The sequence below is a fragment of the Camelus bactrianus genome, chromosome 15 (assembly GCF_048773025.1).
Source record: "Camelus bactrianus isolate YW-2024 breed Bactrian camel chromosome 15, ASM4877302v1, whole genome shotgun sequence".
NCBI classification, from domain to species: Eukaryota; Metazoa; Chordata; class Mammalia; order Artiodactyla; family Camelidae; genus Camelus; species Camelus bactrianus.
The window spans coordinates 44,757,015-44,776,761 of NC_133553.1; the positions used below are offsets into that span (position 1 = coordinate 44,757,015).

Below are 19,747 nucleotides of genomic sequence, written 5' to 3' on the forward strand. Positions count from 1 at the left end.
GCTCCCCCTTCAAGGCTACTGACTCCATTTGTGTGTGTGTGTGTGTGTGTGTGTATTTAATTGAAGTATAGTCAGTTTACAATGCTATGTTAATTTCTGGTGTACAACATAATGTTTCAGTCATACATGAACAGACGTATATTCGTTTTTATATTCTTTTTCACCATAGGTTACTATAAGATGTTGAATATAATTCCTTGTGCTGTATAGTATGAACTTGTTGTTTATCTGTTTTATGTATATTAGTTAGTATGTGCTAAACTCAAACTCCCAATTTATCCTTTTCCACCCCCTTCCCCCTCTGGTAACCATAAGTTTGTTTTCTATGTGAGCCTGTTTCTGTTTTGTAAATAAGTTCATTTATCTTTTTTTTTTTAGATTCCACATATAAGTGATATCATATGGTATTTTTCTTTCTCTTTCTGGCTTACTTCGCTTAGAATGACATTCTCCAGGTCCATCCATGTTGCTGCAAGTGGCAATATTTTTTTATGGCTGAGTAGTAGTCCAATGTATAAATATACCACAACTTCTTTATCCAGTCATCTGTTGATAGACATTTAGGTTGTTTCCATGTCTTGGTTATTGTAAATAGTGCTGCTATGAACATTGAGATACATATATCTTTTTGAATTAAGGTCCTCTCTGGATATATTCCCAGGAGTGGGATTACTGGATCATATGGTAAGTCTGTTTTTAGTCTTTTGAGGAATCTCCATACTGTTTTCCATAATGGCTGCACCAAACTATACTCCCACCAACAATGTAGGAAGGTTCCCTTTTCTCCACGCCCTGTACAGCATTTATCATTCATGGACTTTTTAATGATGGCCATTCTGACTGGTGTGAGGTGATACCTCATTGTAGTTTTGATTTGCATTTCTCTGATAATAAGCGATATTGAGCATTTTTTCATGTGCCTATTGGCAATTTGTATGTCTTCATTGGAGAATTGCTTGTGTAGGTCTTCTGCCCACTTTAGCATTGGGTTTTTTTTTATTATTATTAAATTGTATGAGCTGTTTATATACTTTTGAAATTAAGCTCTTGTCAGTTTCATCTTTTGCAAATATTTTCTCCCATTCCTTAGGTTGCCTTTTTGTTTTGCTTATGTTTTCCTTTGCTGTGCAAAGGCTTATAAGTTTAATTAGGTCCCATTTATTTATTTTTGTTTTTATTTCTATTGCCTGTGTAGACTGCCCTAGGAACACATTGCTAAGATATATGTCAGAGAATATTTTGCCTATGTTTTCTTCTAGGAGATTTACCGTGTCTTCTCTTATATTTAAATCTTTAAGCCATTTTGAGTTTATTTTTGTGTATGGTGTGAGGGAGTGTTCTAACTTCATTGATTTACATGCTGACTGCATTTTTGAATGAGGTTTCCTCTACTCATTTTCAGATTTTGTGTGTGTTCTGTCTGCCTTTTTCACCAGAAGTTAGTTAACTATTTATGGAGCACCTACTCCGAATCAGACACTTTCCAGACACTGTCTTACCCAGTTTTCACAAAAGCCTTGCAGTCAGTACAGCTATTGTCTGTCAGGTACTATATTAGAAGCTGCAAAGTAAGCATTGTTATTCTTGTCTTATAAAAGTGCTCACACTCATGTAACTGTTGAGAGACAGGTTCTCCCTTTTCAGTACCCTTGCTTATTTTCTGAGTGACCCTGCTTTTAGTAGAATATTGGTTATTAGGGTTCCAGCATAGTTATGTTCAATTTAGTTAGTTCTGGAACAAACCAATATTTGGGTTTCTTCCATTGTGTTGTTGCATACATTGTTTACTTGATGGGCCTAGAACTAAGTGCCTTTTTTTTTTTTAATTTAAGATATTTAATATTTGGACATAAACTTATTTAATATAACACTGATATTTGATTAAATAGCTCCTTGATTTACAGGGATGAAAAAATGCCTTGACTTTGAGCATGTTCTTTCACCCCTGATAACCCCATTTTAATGTTGTTTAATTATATACATAGGGGCTTAGAAATAGAAATTCTAAAAGGGTAAGTGATAAGACTATACCTTGCTGGGAGAATTCAGTATCCTCTCAAATCACAAAGCTACAAATATTATTGATGGCCTTAAAATAACTGAATCTTTAAAAACAAACATCAAAAGTAGTTTGATTTGATCTTGATTGTGATTACCTTTACTCAATATAAATTACATAAAGAAATGTTTCCTTTTATTTATTCTAAATATATTGCCTGTTACTTTCACTGAGTATCACCTTGTCATATTGTAGATGATAGGATTTACTGAACCATAGAAGCACCTTCCAATGTTGTACATGTGGTGACAAATTACTTTTTACCTTAGTGACTTATGACATTACCTTGACATTAGAGTAATTGAATTAGTATAGAAAGGCATTTACATTTTGGGCATTAATTGGACAAGATCTAAGACAATTTATATTACCTATATCTTACATTTTGGGGAGATAATTAAGTTTATTTTATATTTATTTTTACTTGTCTACTTTTTTAATGGAGGGGCTGGGGATTGAACCCAGGAACTCATGTATGCTAAGCACGAGGAATTGACAAACGTCTCACAAGAAAAGTGGTTGCGAAAGCCAGGCTCACCTCTCTAGAATTACCTCCTTTTAAAGATCCTAGACTGGTAGATCTTCACTATCTTCTTTGCTCTTTGATGCCTTCCAGTAATGTTTTAAAATATTTTGTACATCTTTTCTAGTTGTCTTCAGTAAGACATTGGTCTGAATTATCTAATCTTCTATTACTGGAAATGAAAATTCCCTTACCACTTAAACTTTGAAAACTTAATTTATATAATATGACCATAATATTTGGTTTTATTTCAAAGGTTCTGAGGCAGAAACATCTGGATGATCATCTACGGCATATATCTGTAAGAAGATTTGAATCATTTAATCTGTTTTCAGTAACAGAAGCAAAAAAAGGGGAAACTGAAGAGGAAGTTGGTGCTTGGGTCCAATATACAAGTGTCTTCTATCCTGAATACAGTATTTCCTTAAGGTAAACATCACTTTAGTTAAGATATTTTTAAAAGTATTTTTCTTTTGTAGAAGAAAAGCAATCTAATAAGAATCTCATTGTTCATTCTATTGAGTTCACAGGCAGTCTTAATCAGAATTTAGGTTTTGCAACTTTGTGTTTGGAAATCCTGCTGCTTAACTGGGTCTTGCTGTATTCTCAGAACTAAAGAAAAAGCATTCTCAGGAATGTAGCGGCATTTGACGATAAAATGGGTTGCAAATCAGAGGGTTCATTTAACCATTTTCTCATAGCATTTGTTTATGACAAGAAGCCAGGTTCTTTTTGAGGCGAAGAAGGCTAAAAGTGAAAACAGAATTTTCCCAAGCTGCTCTTCCAGTAGTAGTTATTTGAAAAATCAAGCTTTGTATTTTTCCCATTCATGTTTTGTTACTTTCAGAATAGAATCCTAAGACTAGGAGAAGGAAGTTTAGCCAAAAACACTGATATCGTGAGACACATACAGACTGTTCTGGCTTTAACAATCATTAGAAAAGAGATAAGAGAGTTGCAAACTGCAGTAACAAGATACGATTTTTACTGAATTAATTTTCTCTCACAAGTCTAGCATGTTGCAGTATTACTGCAGGTGTTTGATTTTATAAAATCTACCTTTTTTGACAAGATTTCACATTTTGAAAGGGAGGGAGGAGCACATTTACAGTAAATGTAAGAAGAACAAAAAACATTTTAAGTGGAAATGTGACTGAATACAGTTTAGGCAAGGTTAGGAATAATTTTAAGAAAAAAAGTTTTCACAAAGGATGTCTATTTATAGCATATGTTTCTTGAACTATTTTAATTTAAGAGATCTAAGCTTTAAAAGATACCATAACAGCTTAAAATTTGGGATTTGGATAAAAATTGACTAGGATGGTCAAGGCAGTACAATTAGGATCTGGTTTCATAATATTGGTTTATTGAAAACTAAATAGAAGATAAAAATTTCGGGATTTGTGAGCTTGCCTGTACATTCATTATGAGTTTCTGATTAGAATACCTCAGTTGCTTGACATTCTGTTGGAGGTAATTAGTTTAGTCCTTGGTTAGGAAAGAAAGAAAAATTTACTAAATGCTTACTGTATGCCAGGAATGGTACTAGGTGCTTTGATGTGTTCTGATTTATGTACGTCTTCAAATAACTATATGAAGTAGGAATGAAGATGATGTAACAATTAGAAGATGGAATATAAGGAAATCAAAAACTATCAAAAACTGTAAGGAAATCAAAGGGAAGGAGAAACAGAGTGGTCCAGCAGGGGTCTTCATGTATAAAGTTCTAGAACTCATCTTCTTTATCCACTGTGACAGGAGGCAACAAGTATAAACTGTACCAAGAATAACTTCCTGACATCTTCAAGGCCCTGCAAAGGTTAGCTAGAGAAAAGTGTGAAATCTTCTTTTCTTGAGAGCTTTCAAAATAAGGCAGGGTTCTCTACCTGACGGAGTGAAGATGACCCTGATGTAGCAGGAACCCAGGCTACAGTGGGTAAACTGAGACTCCTCTCCAAAAGTCTGGTTCTTTGTGATATATCCATTTTTGAAAGAATAAATATGTCATCAAATTCTAGTTTATAGAGAGAAGATAGATGACTGAGCTAAAATTTTGACCACAAAAGCTACCAAGTTTTTGTTGTTTTTTCAGACTAGTTAATATCTCTTCACATCAGTAGTGTAAAAATAAGATAGCTTAAACATTCAGAATTCTAGAGCTGATTCTGAATTCTGAATAAGTAATCATAACATTAATAATGACTGATAATTGAGTGCCTACTACGTGACAAGCACTGTTGTGAGTGGTTTACATGTGTTAGCTCATTTAATTCACACAGCATCTTATGAGGTAAATACTGTTTTTATTATCATTTTATAAATGAGAAGAGTGAGGCCCAAAGAGGTTAAATAACTTACTGAGGTAACACAGCCAATAATTGTGCCCCTATTCAAACCCTGGTGATCTGGTTCCACGCCTGTACTTTTAAAAACTTTTATTTTGAAATAATTACAGACTTTCAGGAAGTTGCAAAAATAGTACAAGGAGTTTTATGTACCCTTCACCTAGCTCTCTCCCTTGGTTACATCTTATACAATGATAGTCCCCACCTACGCTTCTTTTTCTATACATCCTGCTTCTCATGAGGCAATCACGCATCCATTTATTTGTTTTCAGATGAAGGGATTGAGCCCTAGATAAACTGATTTCCTGATTGCTTATTCTGAGCATTCCACTTTTTACTCCATAATCCTGTTACCATTTAGGAATCACTGATACTACTGAAATTGCTTAGGTAGGGGAGGATTTCTGCCAAGAACAGTTCATTCCATTCCATTGCCAATTTTGTTCACATTGATTTCTTATGGTTACAACTTCTCCTTGTTTACTGTTATCTGCCCAACATGAATTTCCATTCTTGTTCCTTTAATATTTCAGATAACTCTTTTATCAATGTGTTTCCATGACATTTCTTTAGCTACATTTATCTATTTTCTTCAGTTATTTGAATTGTGAACATTATAAAGTTTAAAAAAATTATGTGTAATAGCCAAAAGTAGTGATTAGAAAGTTTTGAAATGGAGTACCATCATCATCCTCTGTATTTTTTGTTCCTTTAAAGTTCCTTTAAAGATTTATGTTCCTTTAAAGTTCTATTAGACTGGAAATGAATACCCTAAGAGGGTAAATAACTAAATATTGTGAATTCTAAGTCCATAGTTGTATATCGTTTATATTGTTAAAAAGTATATAAGCAGTGACCTAAATTAAAATTTTGATCATTATTTTCTGTCAGCTTTACATGATGAAGGAATAAAGAATTTCTCTTAGTGACTTTTCATCAGAAGCAAAAGTCTGGACAATGTAGAAGTTAGGTTATGAATTCCACAATATCTGTTGTCTTTTCTATATATCTGAGGATGGTCCACTCTTTGTTTCAGAGTGAGTGTTCAGAGTAAATTAAAATCCAGGGTATGACTCCTACTTTATTCCTTAGCAAAGTCTTCTTGATTTTCTATTGTTTCATTTCTTATAACTTTATAAAAGAGACTCTTGCTATTAAACAGATGCATGTTTAGAAAACAAATATATACCAGGAAGTGTTTATACTAAAAAATCTTTCATTAAAAATTCCTTCTCCCTATCTTATACGCTGCAATTTGTTATTGTATAGAAATAGCTGTATAGATACTAGAAATTGTTCCCCATCCCCATATTTTAACTTTATTTTAGTGCAGTAGGAATTTGCATATTCTGAGAGCTTTAGAAGACTCCCATGATATTTGAAACCATAAAAGTGCCTGAGGCACTTCAAGTTTTGTTGAATTTTATCAAATGTTTTTTCTGCATCTATTGAGATGATAATGTGGTTTTCTTTCTTTTGTTGATGTGGTGTATCACATTGATTGATATCCATATGTTGAACCATCCTTGTGTCCCTGGGATTAATCCAAGGGACTTGATCATAGTGTATGATCTTTTTGATGTGTTGTTAGATTCAGTTTGCTAATATTTTGTTGAGAATAGCTCGGGCTTATGTTTAACCTCTAGTTTCAATCTATTGATACCTTCAGGCTTCAATTTTTTCTCTAGTAGCTTTTCTTTTTTTTCCCTCTGTCTTCAAATAATTATTTGCCCCAGTGACTTGCTTCTTTGTCCTTATTTCATAGGCCATTCTTAGGAGAAACTCTAAGGTTCTCAGTTCTAGCATAGCTTTAGGTGCTTTGGAAGAAAATTGGTTGGGTTTGGGAGGAAGAAACTGGCTATTGATAGATTTTTTTCCAGCTTTATTGAGATATATTTGACGTGTAACATTGTGTAAGTTTATGGTGTACATTGTGTTGATTTGACATTTATATGTTGTAAAATGATTATCACCATATGACTAATCTATCATGTCACATAATTATCATTTTTTTTTGTCATATGAATATTTAAATTAAAGGCTTGAGAAACAGGTTAACGCTTTAGAGTTTAGGAGAAAGATGGAGTGAACTTTTTATGCAATGGATACCTTAGCAAAAAGTTGTCATTGTTATATAACATTAATTGTAAGTATAATGCTAAGACTGATGTTTGATAAGGTCCATTCCTTGTAGGTGTTAATATCTAATCACATTGTCTAGGCAGGACATAGGAAAACAATTGAAAGATTAAGGGTAAGCAAGAACTTAAGAGCTGTCACTTGAATAAAGTAGATGACTCACTGAACAGAGAACAGTCCTTGAGTTTCAGGCAAATGAAAAGGAACTTGAAATAAACTGAATCTTTACCACACTACCACACACATCATGGCAGTTTTCCTGTAATTAAGCACTAATTCTTGTACCACTGAAAATGATGATTGTTGACATTATTCTTTCATGAGATGCCATCTTTAAGGGTTTCTACAGACTTCATAGATAATTGATTTTCACTTTTGTAAGTTATTTAGAGGCTTAGGATTAATTTTACTGGTTTTCCACCCCTGATCCCATTAAAAAAAGTGATAGAGTGTACTTTCTGTTTCTTGGCTTCAAGAATAGTGCTTTCAGGAAGACAAGTTTTGTGTCACACGTTATAGTTTGAATACTGCTTTTAACTTTTAAACATGCATTTCACTTCAGTTATCCCAGTTTTTGCTTTTTAGAAATATTTAACCTCTTGAAAAATATATGCACCTTTATATTTAGTCTTGTCTCAGGTTTCATTTCAAATGTCTATTTCATCCGGATTTGAGAGAGAGAGAACACGTAAATGAGAGAATGTCCATATTAAAATTAAAACAATATGCATAATAGCACAAAAGTAGCCATAATCTAAAACTTCAGCATAAGGTGTTGGTTCAATAAATTATTGTGCGGTCATTCATTGGACTATTTGTCAGCCATTAAAATCAGGTTGCAGGAGAGTATTTAATGATGTGTTAAACTTTATAATATGTTAAATGAAAAAACACAAATTGCAAAACAGTATGGACACTCTGCTTTCAATAATTTAATGATAGGTATATGAGCATAGCATAAAATTTGAAGGCTGTATACCAAAATATTAACTGTGGTTATCTCTGCATGATAGGATTATGGGCATTTTTTTCTTGAGGAAACTATATATTGCTTTTACATTTAGGAAGAAGTTTTTTGAGTTCTATGCCATATTGCTGATCATTTTAATAGCTTCACCTTATTTTTTATATATAAATGCTTTGTTCTATTTCTTTTCTTGTCTCATATGTATGCTATAGTTTTCCATGTTAGTGTAAATAACCTCTTCTATGCCTATAATCTCGCATCCACAGAGAAGTTACAGAATCATTGTGTTATGATGATGAAAGTTGGATTTGTGGTAACTTCGTTGCCCTAGATTATGATACTGTTGAGCCTAATGGTTATCGGGCCAGTGATTATTGCAAATGACTTTTTGTATTCTCACTTGGTCACTCAAAGAACTGCTTCTCTGTGATAGAAATCAAAGTTCTTCTGAAAAGAGTAATACAGTTTACGTGTATTCTCTTACTGTGTATATTAGCTTGCTTGGGCTCCCAAAACAAAACACCGCAGATTGGATGGGTTAAACAACAAATTAATTTTCTCACGGTTTGGGGTCTAGAAGTCCTAGATCTAGGTGTTGCAGGCTTGGTTTCATTTGTGGGCTCCCTCCTTGACTTGCAGGTGGCTGCCCTCTTGCTGCCTCTTCACATGGTTGTCTCTCTGTGCATGTGCCCTGTTGTCTCGTGTGTCCTCATCTCCATTTTCTCGTAAGGACACAAGTCATATTGGTTTAGAGCCCCCCCTAAGACCCAATTTTAACTTAATTCTTTCTTTGAAGGCCCTGTCTCCAAATATAGTCACGTTCTGGGGTTTTGAGGGTTAGGGCTTCAACATTTGACTTTTGGGGAAGACACAGTTCAGCCCATAACACTATATACATTGTTCATGATAAGTTTTAATGACAAAGTAATATTGACAAAATAAATTTTATTGTGAATTATTAATAGTTATTATAAATTATTACAACAACCTAAGGAACTACAGGTGTAAGTATATAGGGAAGAATGTAGAAGATTGTAGATACATTAGCACCAATTAAAAAATTTTTTTTTATTACCACTGGAAAAGTAACTTAGGCCTTATGACCTATTGACAGTTCGGTCCATTTGTATATGAAGAATAATATCTTTTCTACTAATAATATTAGTAATTGAATTAAATATTTATAGGGCTGTCAAGTAGAAGGCGATTAGAATTACAAGGAATAGAATTAAAATCAGTGGGCAATATGTGAAACATTGTCCTCTGACATTCAGAACAGCCTATAAATGGAATGTACAGGCCTGAAGGTTGGTTAGTTCTTTGTGACTGAAGTTCTGAATTTGCTGGACCACTTTAAAGGGCATTTGTGTATTGTGGAGTATGGTTATGGAGGTTGATTATTTTTCTTTTGAGATTATCGAAGTGTAAAATTTGTTTTTAAGAAAGTTAATAATTTATCTCACATTTTATAACTAAAACAGCAACCATAAAATATTTATGCATACTTTAAAATGTAGATTAATCATCAAGAAATATTACATTAAATATCCCAAAGATTGTTTTCTGTTATTTCTGTCCCTTCTCCCTCTAGTGGGCAGAAATATTTTTAAAAAACAACATGAAACAGTTTACTAGTATTGGATGTATCACAATGCATAGTCTCATCTTTTAAAAAAATTAATAAATGTTAATATTTCAGAATCATTAAAGAGAATGTTTTATTCCTTTCCAGGCATAATAATGGATCCTTGAATGTTGAAGATGTTCTTACCAGCTTTGACAATACAGGAAATGTTTGTAAGTTATATTCTCACTGTGTAGAAATATTTTTAGTGTTTTAAGTGAATTTTTAATTTTTTTTTACTAATGTTTATTTTACTGACTAGCGTGAGTGTGTGTATAATCAAAACTTTGGCTGTTTTTAGCTGCAAGATAAGCCTCGTATAAGGTGCACGTACTAAATGCGATAAAACAGGTTTCTACTCGGCAGTTTTGTGTGTATGTGTTTGACAGAACGTAGGCCTGAAGGAACACTGGATTCTCCAGTTCTATCCCTTTTGTTTCATGCTCCATTTTGACCTTCTCCGTTAGTCAGTCTGGCAGAGGGGCTCTCTCCCTTCTTGCTGTGTTTTTGGGCGTGTGCTTTTCTACTTTTTGCTGCTTCCTTCGTTCACTACAGAATAAATCCAGAACATGTTTTCCTCGCTGCTAATGTATTTTAATATCAGAATGTTTTTTGTTTTATACATTATTATAATGTTATATAGAATATATTTTAATCTAAGCCTCTGATTAAGTCATGATAGAATTCTCCACTGAGAAAATCATTGAAATAGTTACATAGTCTAATGAGAGAAATCAAACAAGAATATCTTTGTATCACTGTGTTAAACAACATACCACGGTCGAAGCTGTCTACTCCTTTATGTGTGTTGCATGAGCTATTTCTCTTAAGGTAGTCAATTATCAATGAAATATGACCATTTTAAATGTAAAAATTATACTAAAATACTTTTCTTTTCAAAGAAAATTTTACCACTGTAACTACTTATTGTCTGAACTAAAATAACATACTCTGCTAACAGTACTACATTATCAAATGCTAATTTTAGATCTGCACAGAATAATTTCCAACAATATTTAGGCAATAATTTTGTTCTTATGCCCACATTATGGCAAGCTTTTGATTGTACAGAAAAATATTTATGTATTTTGTCCTAAGGAATCTATAAATATCCTAAAATTATCCTAATATATTTAAAATAATGTAGGTTTTTTTTCACAGGTAGTGACAGGTATACCTTGTCATCTCTACATGTTGGCACTTGCTGAATTCTTTCCCAGTGTCTTTACTGGGGATTGGGGCAAGTTGGTGGTTGAGGAGACATTGTCCTTTAGCTCTGTGGTAAAGATCATTGTGTAAAGTATCACTGTCAGGCTTATGCATATGTAATTTAGGAACATGATCCTAGAATGTTCCTAAAAATGTGGATTTTTTGATTTGGTAGTGTAAAAATCAAGTGTTGTTCCCAGTGGCTCAGTATGAAATAGGGCCACTATAGGCTGGCAGCATTATGTAAAATAAAAATATTTTCCTATAGGTCTAAGCTATTGTTTTATACGTGGATGACTATCTTTTACTTCTGTAACATTTTCCCCCATCAACTTGTCTACCCTGTGCTCCATGCTGTTGTTGTGTTGACAAATGGAGAAATTGCATGTGAAAAGTTTTTTTTCACTGCTGTCTGTTGTTTGGTAGAAAGGTTTGAATCTTTGGAATGAGACGAACCTACATTTGAATCTTGGTTCTGAATGAATCTGAAGCAATTTATATCATCCCCATGAAGTTCAACTTTTTTTCATCTCTTAAAACTACATATAATGTATAAAAAGTTTATGACATATACTGCATCCCTCATAGCTGATACTCAGTAAATGGAAGCTCTTTTTAAATTATTACTGGTGATGACTACCTTGAAAACTTTTCAGCTTTTTTCTAATAATGAAGATAATACTATTAAGGATTATTCTAATGTTTTAAAATAAACTGTTTTGATTGAACTAACCAAGCAGGAAAAATAGATCAAATTACCAAAATAGTAACTTATTAAAATGTCTTATAAATATAGTCTTAAAAACCTGACTACATTACCAAATGATAGAAGATGTGATTAAAAGTCCTATTAAAACATGTTCAGTGTAACTTTTAACTCCTTTTAAGAAAAATCTATAATGATATTTCAACTTAATGATAAACTTGTAAAGTACTGTTACAATACAGTAAATATTGATTATAACTTTTATATAATCTTTGCCAAGGCTTAAAGTGATCTAGGATTGAAAAAGTGATTTTTTCACTCGATGTCTCAAATGTTTGATTTTATGCTGATAGTGATAATAGATTGAGTTTTTGACTGGGAAGCCCAGCAGAGGGCACTACAACCATAATTGTGTCTCACAGTCCAATATTATTGGAATAAATAACTTGAATAGGAACCCTTAGCTATGTTTCATCATGTAAACATAGAAAGATATGTTTTAAACATTTCCATTTGATTTATTTCTTATGTATTTAATATATTCACCAATTCCTTATTGCAAAAAATAGATTTTCCTGACTGATTTTTTAGTTCATTTTTTTCATTTTTTGTTTTAAATATCAGTTTAATTTTTATACTTGTAGCTTTAAGTTAAAGAATACTTTGGTCTTGTTAATCTTAATAGTATCAATTCCTTAGATAAACAACAAGGTCCTAAGGTATAGCACAGGGAACTACATTCCATATCTTGTAATAACTTATAATGAAAAAGAACATATATGTATATATATATATATATATATATATATATATATATATATATGTATAACTGAATCACTATGCTCTATACCAGAAACTAACACAACATTGTAAATCAACTATATTTCAAAAAAAAAGAATATCAATTCCTGACTCACCACTGTGGTAGTACACTGATACACTGATGGCGCACTGAAGGATATTTGGAATGAGGAAAAGTTTCTAATACTATGAGAAAAACAATAGATGGAATTATCCATTTATTTCGGGAGTTAGTTTTTAGGTTAACATAATTTCCTGATAATAGAAAAAATAACTTAATTAAAATATTTTATAGTTACAGAAAACCTGAGATGTGTTATATAGCATGTGTGTGTGTGTGTATATATATGTATATATATAATGTGTATATACAACATATATTCATGCTTAGTAGAACCATTAATTTCAATTTTAAGTTAACTTTAAAAGCAAGTAATGCTTTTATTCATTGTAATTTTCAAAGATGTGAGGATCAGTCTTACTTCCCAAATTTGTTTATGCTCTAACCAAAAGATATGGAAAAACCTTTAATTTTGGAAAATAAATGAAGCTTCCAGATCATTTCTTATTTCCTGATATATTAGAAAATGAAATATTCTTTTTGTTTACCCTTATTATTTTTAAATGCGTGACTTGCAAAGTGTTTTATATTTTTGAGATATCCTTTCAGTGTTTGAATTCCTTTAAATGTTGTAGGAAGAAATTAAAATGAATCTCAGTCATTTCTGCATAATGATTCATTGCTCTATAGGATATGACCCCAATCTTATTGTTATATAGTTAAATTTGCTATTGTGGAAAACAAATTATTTTGAAAGCCAAGCTTCTTTTTTGCTTACTTCTAACTAGGGATAGGTGTGCATATTCTAGTCTTTGGGTTCTACTACTTGAGAACCTACTTCCTTTTGAAATATCAAAGCTACTCTGTGGAGAGGTTGTGTCTGCTATTGATTCTTCATGCCTGGAAAGAGATGCCCTCAAGCTATCTGGGGAAAAGTACAGGATGCATCCTTCACTCAAACGAGTTGCTGGCTGCTTCTGTGTTTCATGCAGCATGTCACTCAGATACCTTGGGTCACAAGAGGGTATTCTGCAAGCACGAAGCAGATCTCTTGCTTCTGTTTTCTCTGTGGGCAGAGTCTCCTTTCTAGCCAGTCCCTGACCTCCAATCAAAAAAACCCCATCATGCTATATCTTTTCCGAAACCATTTTCTCTTTCTCCAAGTCATTTCTTTCCTCTACTGAAATGAAAATTTTTAAAAATGAGATTCTCTTCAGCACTTAGTTGATCTAAATTTTACTATCATATTACAACTATTTGCTATTACTATTTGGTATGTGTAAAATCTCATCAGTAATTGGACATATAATTGCTTCATTTGCTCTATTTTAGCACATCATCCTTGACAGCACGAACAGATGATTAATACTTCTCATAATTTATTATATACAGTGTATACAATGTAATGTGTGTATGCCCCGAAAGGCTTAGGAACTCAATAATTATTGTATTTCATTACAATACCGTAGTATGAATCAGGAGTCCTGGCTAACATTGCGATTTAAATTTGGGAAATGAATTGGTAATATCCCTTCTGCCATTCTAAAAAAATTTTTTTTTCCCTCTTAGCTGGGCTACATGACAGGGCCTTGAGATAGTTGGTGTTTCATGGTTCTGGAGATATTTGTAGACCCTCTGCCTTATATAATACTACAAGTGACAGTGCTGATTTTTTCCCCCCAATGATTACTGGGGCTGACCTGCAGTTTTATTGCACACAGCTACAGTCTCCTGCTTCTACATTCTTCCTAGGGGTCTCATAATGGAACCTGTTTTGTGATATATCCAAAACTGATCTCTTTTGGGTTAGTAATTACTTATTACTAAGGAAATAGTCTTATTAAAATAGAGAATATTTTCACTTTCTACTTGTATTTGGGAAGCCAAAGGTAACTATCTCTCAAGAAATGTAGTTCACATTTTTTAGGTTTTCTATTTTATTGTTATTGTGTTATGTAGTTAAGGTCTGTAATATTGGTGGAATTATTAAAGCTTCAGGAGTGTCAGCTTGAATTTAAAGTTTTTCCTCATTCAAACAAATAGATATGTGTGTTTATGTGTATGTGTATAGGCATATAGTGCATTTATATATTTTATATATACACACATACTTGGTAAGGTAGTTTGATTTAAAAATGAGAAATTTGGGCTTTTATGGGTAATTGCTCTATTTTTAACTTAGTGGGGTCATGGAAGGATCATGGAATATGAAGTTCAGGTTTTAGCTTAGTTACTAGCTGTGTGATTGTAGGCAAGTCTTTGAACAAATTTTAACTACTTGTAATTAAATAAAACAATATCTACCTTGTAGTGTAGTGAAAGTAGTATTAGATAATGTGAATGTCTATGTAAACTGTAGATAATATTTATATTAGTTTTTATTGTTAGTATTATTATCTATCTCATTTATTTTTCTTGGACCTTTTCAATGCCTTTGATATTGGAAAATAACACGAAATAGATAATTTTGGTGTGCGCCATCCTGTTTTTTTTTTTTTTTAACATTTTTTGTTGATTTATAATCATTTTACAATGTTGTGTCACATTCCAGTGTAGAGCACAATTTTTCAATTATACATGAACATATATATATTCATTGTCACATTCCTTTCTCTGTGAGCTACCATAAGATCTTGTATATATTTCCCTGTGCTATACAGTATAATCTTGTTTAATCCTGTTTTAATATTTTACACTATTTTGTACATGAAAAAACATAATGCAAAGCTACAATATTAAAAATGTAGTATTATGCAGAAATACAGATATAAACCAGTGTTTCAGAATAGGAGTTTCAGAAAGACAGAAATATATACGATTTACCATATGATGAAGATGGAATTTCAGTGAGAGAAGAAAGGATGGATTCTTCAATAAATAGTATGGCTAAGAATTTAGAAAAAAAAACAAACAAACCAAATCTCTCCTTTATATTATATGCCAAAATAAATTTAAGATAGATTAAATATTTAAGTAAAAAACTCTGAAACTCCTAGATATTTCAGATGAATAATTTTAAGATATTGAAGTATGGAAGGCCCTTCTAAGTGGGACCCAAATCTCATGAATTTAAAGGTGAGCAGATTGAGTAACTAAAAATTTAAATTTACTTTATTCAAAAAGCATCAAAAAAGTTGAAAGACTAATGACACACTGGTAATTATTATTTATGACATGGATGCAGATAAAGATATATTCTCTTTATTGTGTAAAGAGCTCCCACAAAGAAATAGCAAGAACAGGCTGTAGATTTGTAAGAAAAAGACAAACCATAGTCAAAAATTAGAAAAAGGTATTTCACAGAAGAAATACCAATGCTTTATAAATACATCAAATGATTATTTTACTAGTAATGAAGTAATAAAATGTAGTTAAAACAGTAAGATAGAATTTTTGTTTATCACATTGCAAAGATAAGAGAAGATAAGCAATAATCAGTGAATTGTAAGGAAATGGGCATTCTCATCTACTGTTGGCAGGGGATGTAAATTGATCCTACTTTTCCAGAGGCAGTCTGGCAATATCTTTCATAATTTTAAGAATCCATATCATTTGACTAATAATTCCTTTTCTAAAAAATAATGAAACCAATGGAAAGGTTGAATGTAAAGGAATTCACTGTAGCACAGTGAATAACTAAAAAAAAACGTAAATCCTTAATTTTAGGCAACTGATTAATTACGGATAATTCATGAAATGGAATATTTTATAGCTGTTCCAGATCTCTAAAACATATTCAGTTAAAAAGTAACTACAGGGAATATGATTCTATTTCTGTGAAATAGATACATACACATTAAGTCAGTATGTATATGCATAGAACTAGGTCTTAATGTTCATAGTGTTTTGTTAGTGTATTGGAGTTATGGGTGATTATTACTTTATATTTTTTAGTATTTATTTTTTTAATGGCTTAGTTTTATAACGGGAAAAGGCAATATTATTTTTATTTTGAAAAAAAAAGTAGATACTCTTTAATTTCCAAATTTAATATTAATTTTTTTTTGACTGAAAGCTATAATAAAATCTCAAATTGCTTAGGACAGTGGAAAAAAAGGAGCAGTTCATTTTATCAGTGGAAAAAAATATAAAGTATAAAGTATTTCATTTTTAAACCACACTTTTCTCCAAGGAGCTCACAGCATGTTAGATGTTAATGTGTTAGTCTCCAACACACTTACGAGATAAAAAAATCAAAGATCAAATCACTCTAGGCCCATATCAGGTCATAGGAGTACAAAGAGATTAAAAGCTCAGTCAATGGAAGGATGTTGAGTTTGGACATAGATAATTTATAAGTTCTGTTGGAAACTAAACTTGAAGATTCAGTGCATTACATGGTTAGTGTGTGTGGGTGATGGTCAGCAGCCCTGAGACTGTAGGAGGCCCCACTGCGAGTGGGGTGTCGGTGGTATTACTCAGCACTGGCTCTGGATCTGGCTCTTAGCCCCTCTTGAGAATCGGAATGTATATGTAGTCTTTATTAGACAGACTTCTGGAGGGTAGGTTAGAAAAGATTTCTGGAACGTAGGTTAGGTGTCTGGATGGTAGTTTTCCTAGCTGTGTACCTCCAAGTCTCTGACTTCCTAGCTCCAAGTTGTCAGGGCAGGGTTTTTTTTTTTTTTTTTTTTTTTTTTTTGACACAATATTGGGTAAACATACCCCTAAAGCCATAAACAGAGTGCTACACATTTGTTTTTACTATTTACCAGGGAAGAAACATTTAGAATACACCTCTAATTCACTTAAAATTTTAAAAATTGAAATTAAAAATTATAGGGTTGTGATGGTTCTCTTTGATAATAGAAGGTATTGGTATTGTGAGAAAAGACTGAAATAAACTCCATAATAATCCACTAAACTCCAATAATCCTTTCTAGATTCATAACATGTATTAGTGCTTAACCAGTGCAATAATACTGGAAGGTAATTCATGTCTTTGTCATAAACTTGCTAGTTTTTTTCTTCCTTTATGTATTTGAAGGGATGTTCCTAATTTAGGTGTCTCCAAGTTTTAGCAGAAGGTATGCCACACAAGGCTCCTCCCCTCTCCCCTAGCAAATAGTGAGCAGTACTTCTTTATCTTCTTTTAAATTACTACCATTCTTTTGCGTCCCCTGCAGTATTTATCAGGAACTTTGTGAATATTATTCCTATTTAATCTTCTTAACAATTTTGCAAGAGGTGAGGAAAATGATACTCATATAAAGATGACTTGCTAAAAAATTTATTTTTAATAAATTTATTTATTTAGTAAGTGGTCACACAGGAATTTATACCTATTTTACCGTATTTCTTAAAGGTAGCCTTTCTCCAGAATGATGAGAAATGAATTTTAAAAGTTCATGGTGGGAATTGAGACTAAAAGTAGTAACTTGGAGTGCTAGAAAATAACTTTGGTAAATGGAAAAGAATTCTGTCCAGTGGATTGTGTCTCAGAAGAGACTGATTAAAGGTCACTGGAAAATGGGCTCTCTAGGGTTTCTGAAAGGTAGTTGACAACCTAATGGAGTGGGGATTTGGGGAGTGAGGATAGGGGCGAGAGAATGCATTTTCTTTTAATAGTCTAAAACCAAATGTGGGTTTTGCTTTATTTCAGATTTTTTTTTTCTTTTTTGGAGAAGTGCTGGTTTTTGCACAATAATACAATAGTACTACTGATTTGTGTTTTTGCATGGCCCTTTCTCTAAGGTATTTAATGTGTTTCTCAAGCTTATGGCTATAGTGATATGTAAAAATTGCTTACATAAACATAAGTCACACAAAAAGCTCAGCTAAAAGGATATTCCTGTCTTTAGGACAGCCTTTCCACAGGGAATTGTGTATATTTGGACATTTGTAGGGCTTGTGTGTGTTGTATTACTCTATGAATGATATGAACAAAAATTATTTGGTGATTGAATGAATTTAGCATTTGTGTTTATGTATCTCGTCTTGTTTGTATTCTCCTCTCTCACACATCACCCTCCATTCCCAGTCCTGAGTCTGAGTATTTGTACTTTATCCTGGGGAGGTGGGGACAGTTTATGGAAGAAATGAGGGAAAGTTTCAGATTGTTCTGCCTGTGTATATGAGTTGGTAAATGTAGATGTCTTACATGTGATGTAGATGCTCACATGCTTACAGTCTCCTTGTTCTAGTGTGCTGGATCAGGCAGTCTTTGCTCCTGGTGGCAGATTCATGTTTTGTCTGAAGCCTTTGCCCATCCAGGTGGTTGGAGGCCAGACTTCTGCGTCATTGCCATTGCCCAGGGGTCCCTTAGTTTCTGACTGAAAAATGTGGTGGAACCTTGACTTACAACTTAAGTATCATTTTCAATTGTGTGATAGTCAAAGAAAGATAAGTAATATTTTGATTAATCCTGAACTTTGGTTTTATTTTAATATTTGACAACGTAATCAGAATTTAGTGGGGATTTGTTGTACTGCTGCTAGGTACAATTGAGAAGTGGCATTTATTTATGTAAACCGCAACTTCTCTGCTTAAGTTTATCCCCTTGATTCCTTTAAAGGAGAAATTAGAGTAATTAGAAGAGAAAGATTGATTCATATTTCCCCCTTGATCTATCTCTTTTAAGTCTTTCAGATTTGTAGTTTGTGTTCTACAATTTAGCACTGAATTTCATATCATATTGTATTAACCATTTCTTAATCTTTTTCTCCCAAATTAAAATATAACCCCCCACCCCCACCCTGCTGGTTGCAGGCACCATAGCCTCTCTGGTTCAGTCTCAAGGGGTGTTGGTCTAAAGTCCATGTAATAAAAGTATTTTCAAATAAATGGAATATTTTACCGCTCTTGATTAAGTGACATGAAAGCAACACAGTCTTTAGCAGTTTTCCTTTTTTCCCCTTCTCCTGTCCACTATCATCCCATATTGATGCTGATTCTGCGCCTCTACACACAAAATAATCAAACAAAAAACTTTAGAAAACAATTCTTTGGTATCTATCATAAGGCAGTTCTTGTCTTCCCCTCCTCTCCCCCCCTTTCCTTCTGATTCTCCATCATAGGACTGAGGAACTAGTCTGTCAATATAGGATCTTCCTTGGAGGGTGTGAGCCTGGGGTAGGCAGGGACAAGAGGCTGAAGCTGATCAGTTGCTTTTAGTTGGGGTGATGGTACAGTCAGGTTTGTCTGGCATGATCCCAGTTTACACCTATTCTTAGCATGATTATTAACAGTACCTCCTTTCACTCCCCAAAGTGTCCTGGTTTGGTTGATAAATTATATGCCAGTCTTTGGAAGATCAGGAAAGAGAGAAATATTGGAAGCTTATTTAATTATTTATATCCAGTCTTACCTCTTAATTC

General features: G+C 32.8%; 1 protein-coding gene across 3 annotated transcripts in view; it reads left to right on the forward strand.

Annotated features, from left to right (window-relative positions):
- The window catches only part of CAMKMT (calmodulin-lysine N-methyltransferase), a 316,073-nt gene that overhangs the window by 3,931 nt on the left and 292,395 nt on the right, over positions 1-19,747 (forward strand). For 2 of the 3 annotated variants that reach the window (XM_074378797.1, XM_010967729.3), the window contains exons 2-3: positions 2,839-3,011; positions 9,766-9,830. In XM_074378797.1, coding sequence (XP_074234898.1) covers positions 2,839-3,011; positions 9,766-9,830 — 238 coding nt within the window. Of the gene's footprint in view, positions 1-638; positions 685-2,838; positions 3,012-9,765; positions 9,831-19,747 lie in introns of all 3 variants that reach the window. The other variant, XM_045504792.2, reaches the window with a different exon arrangement.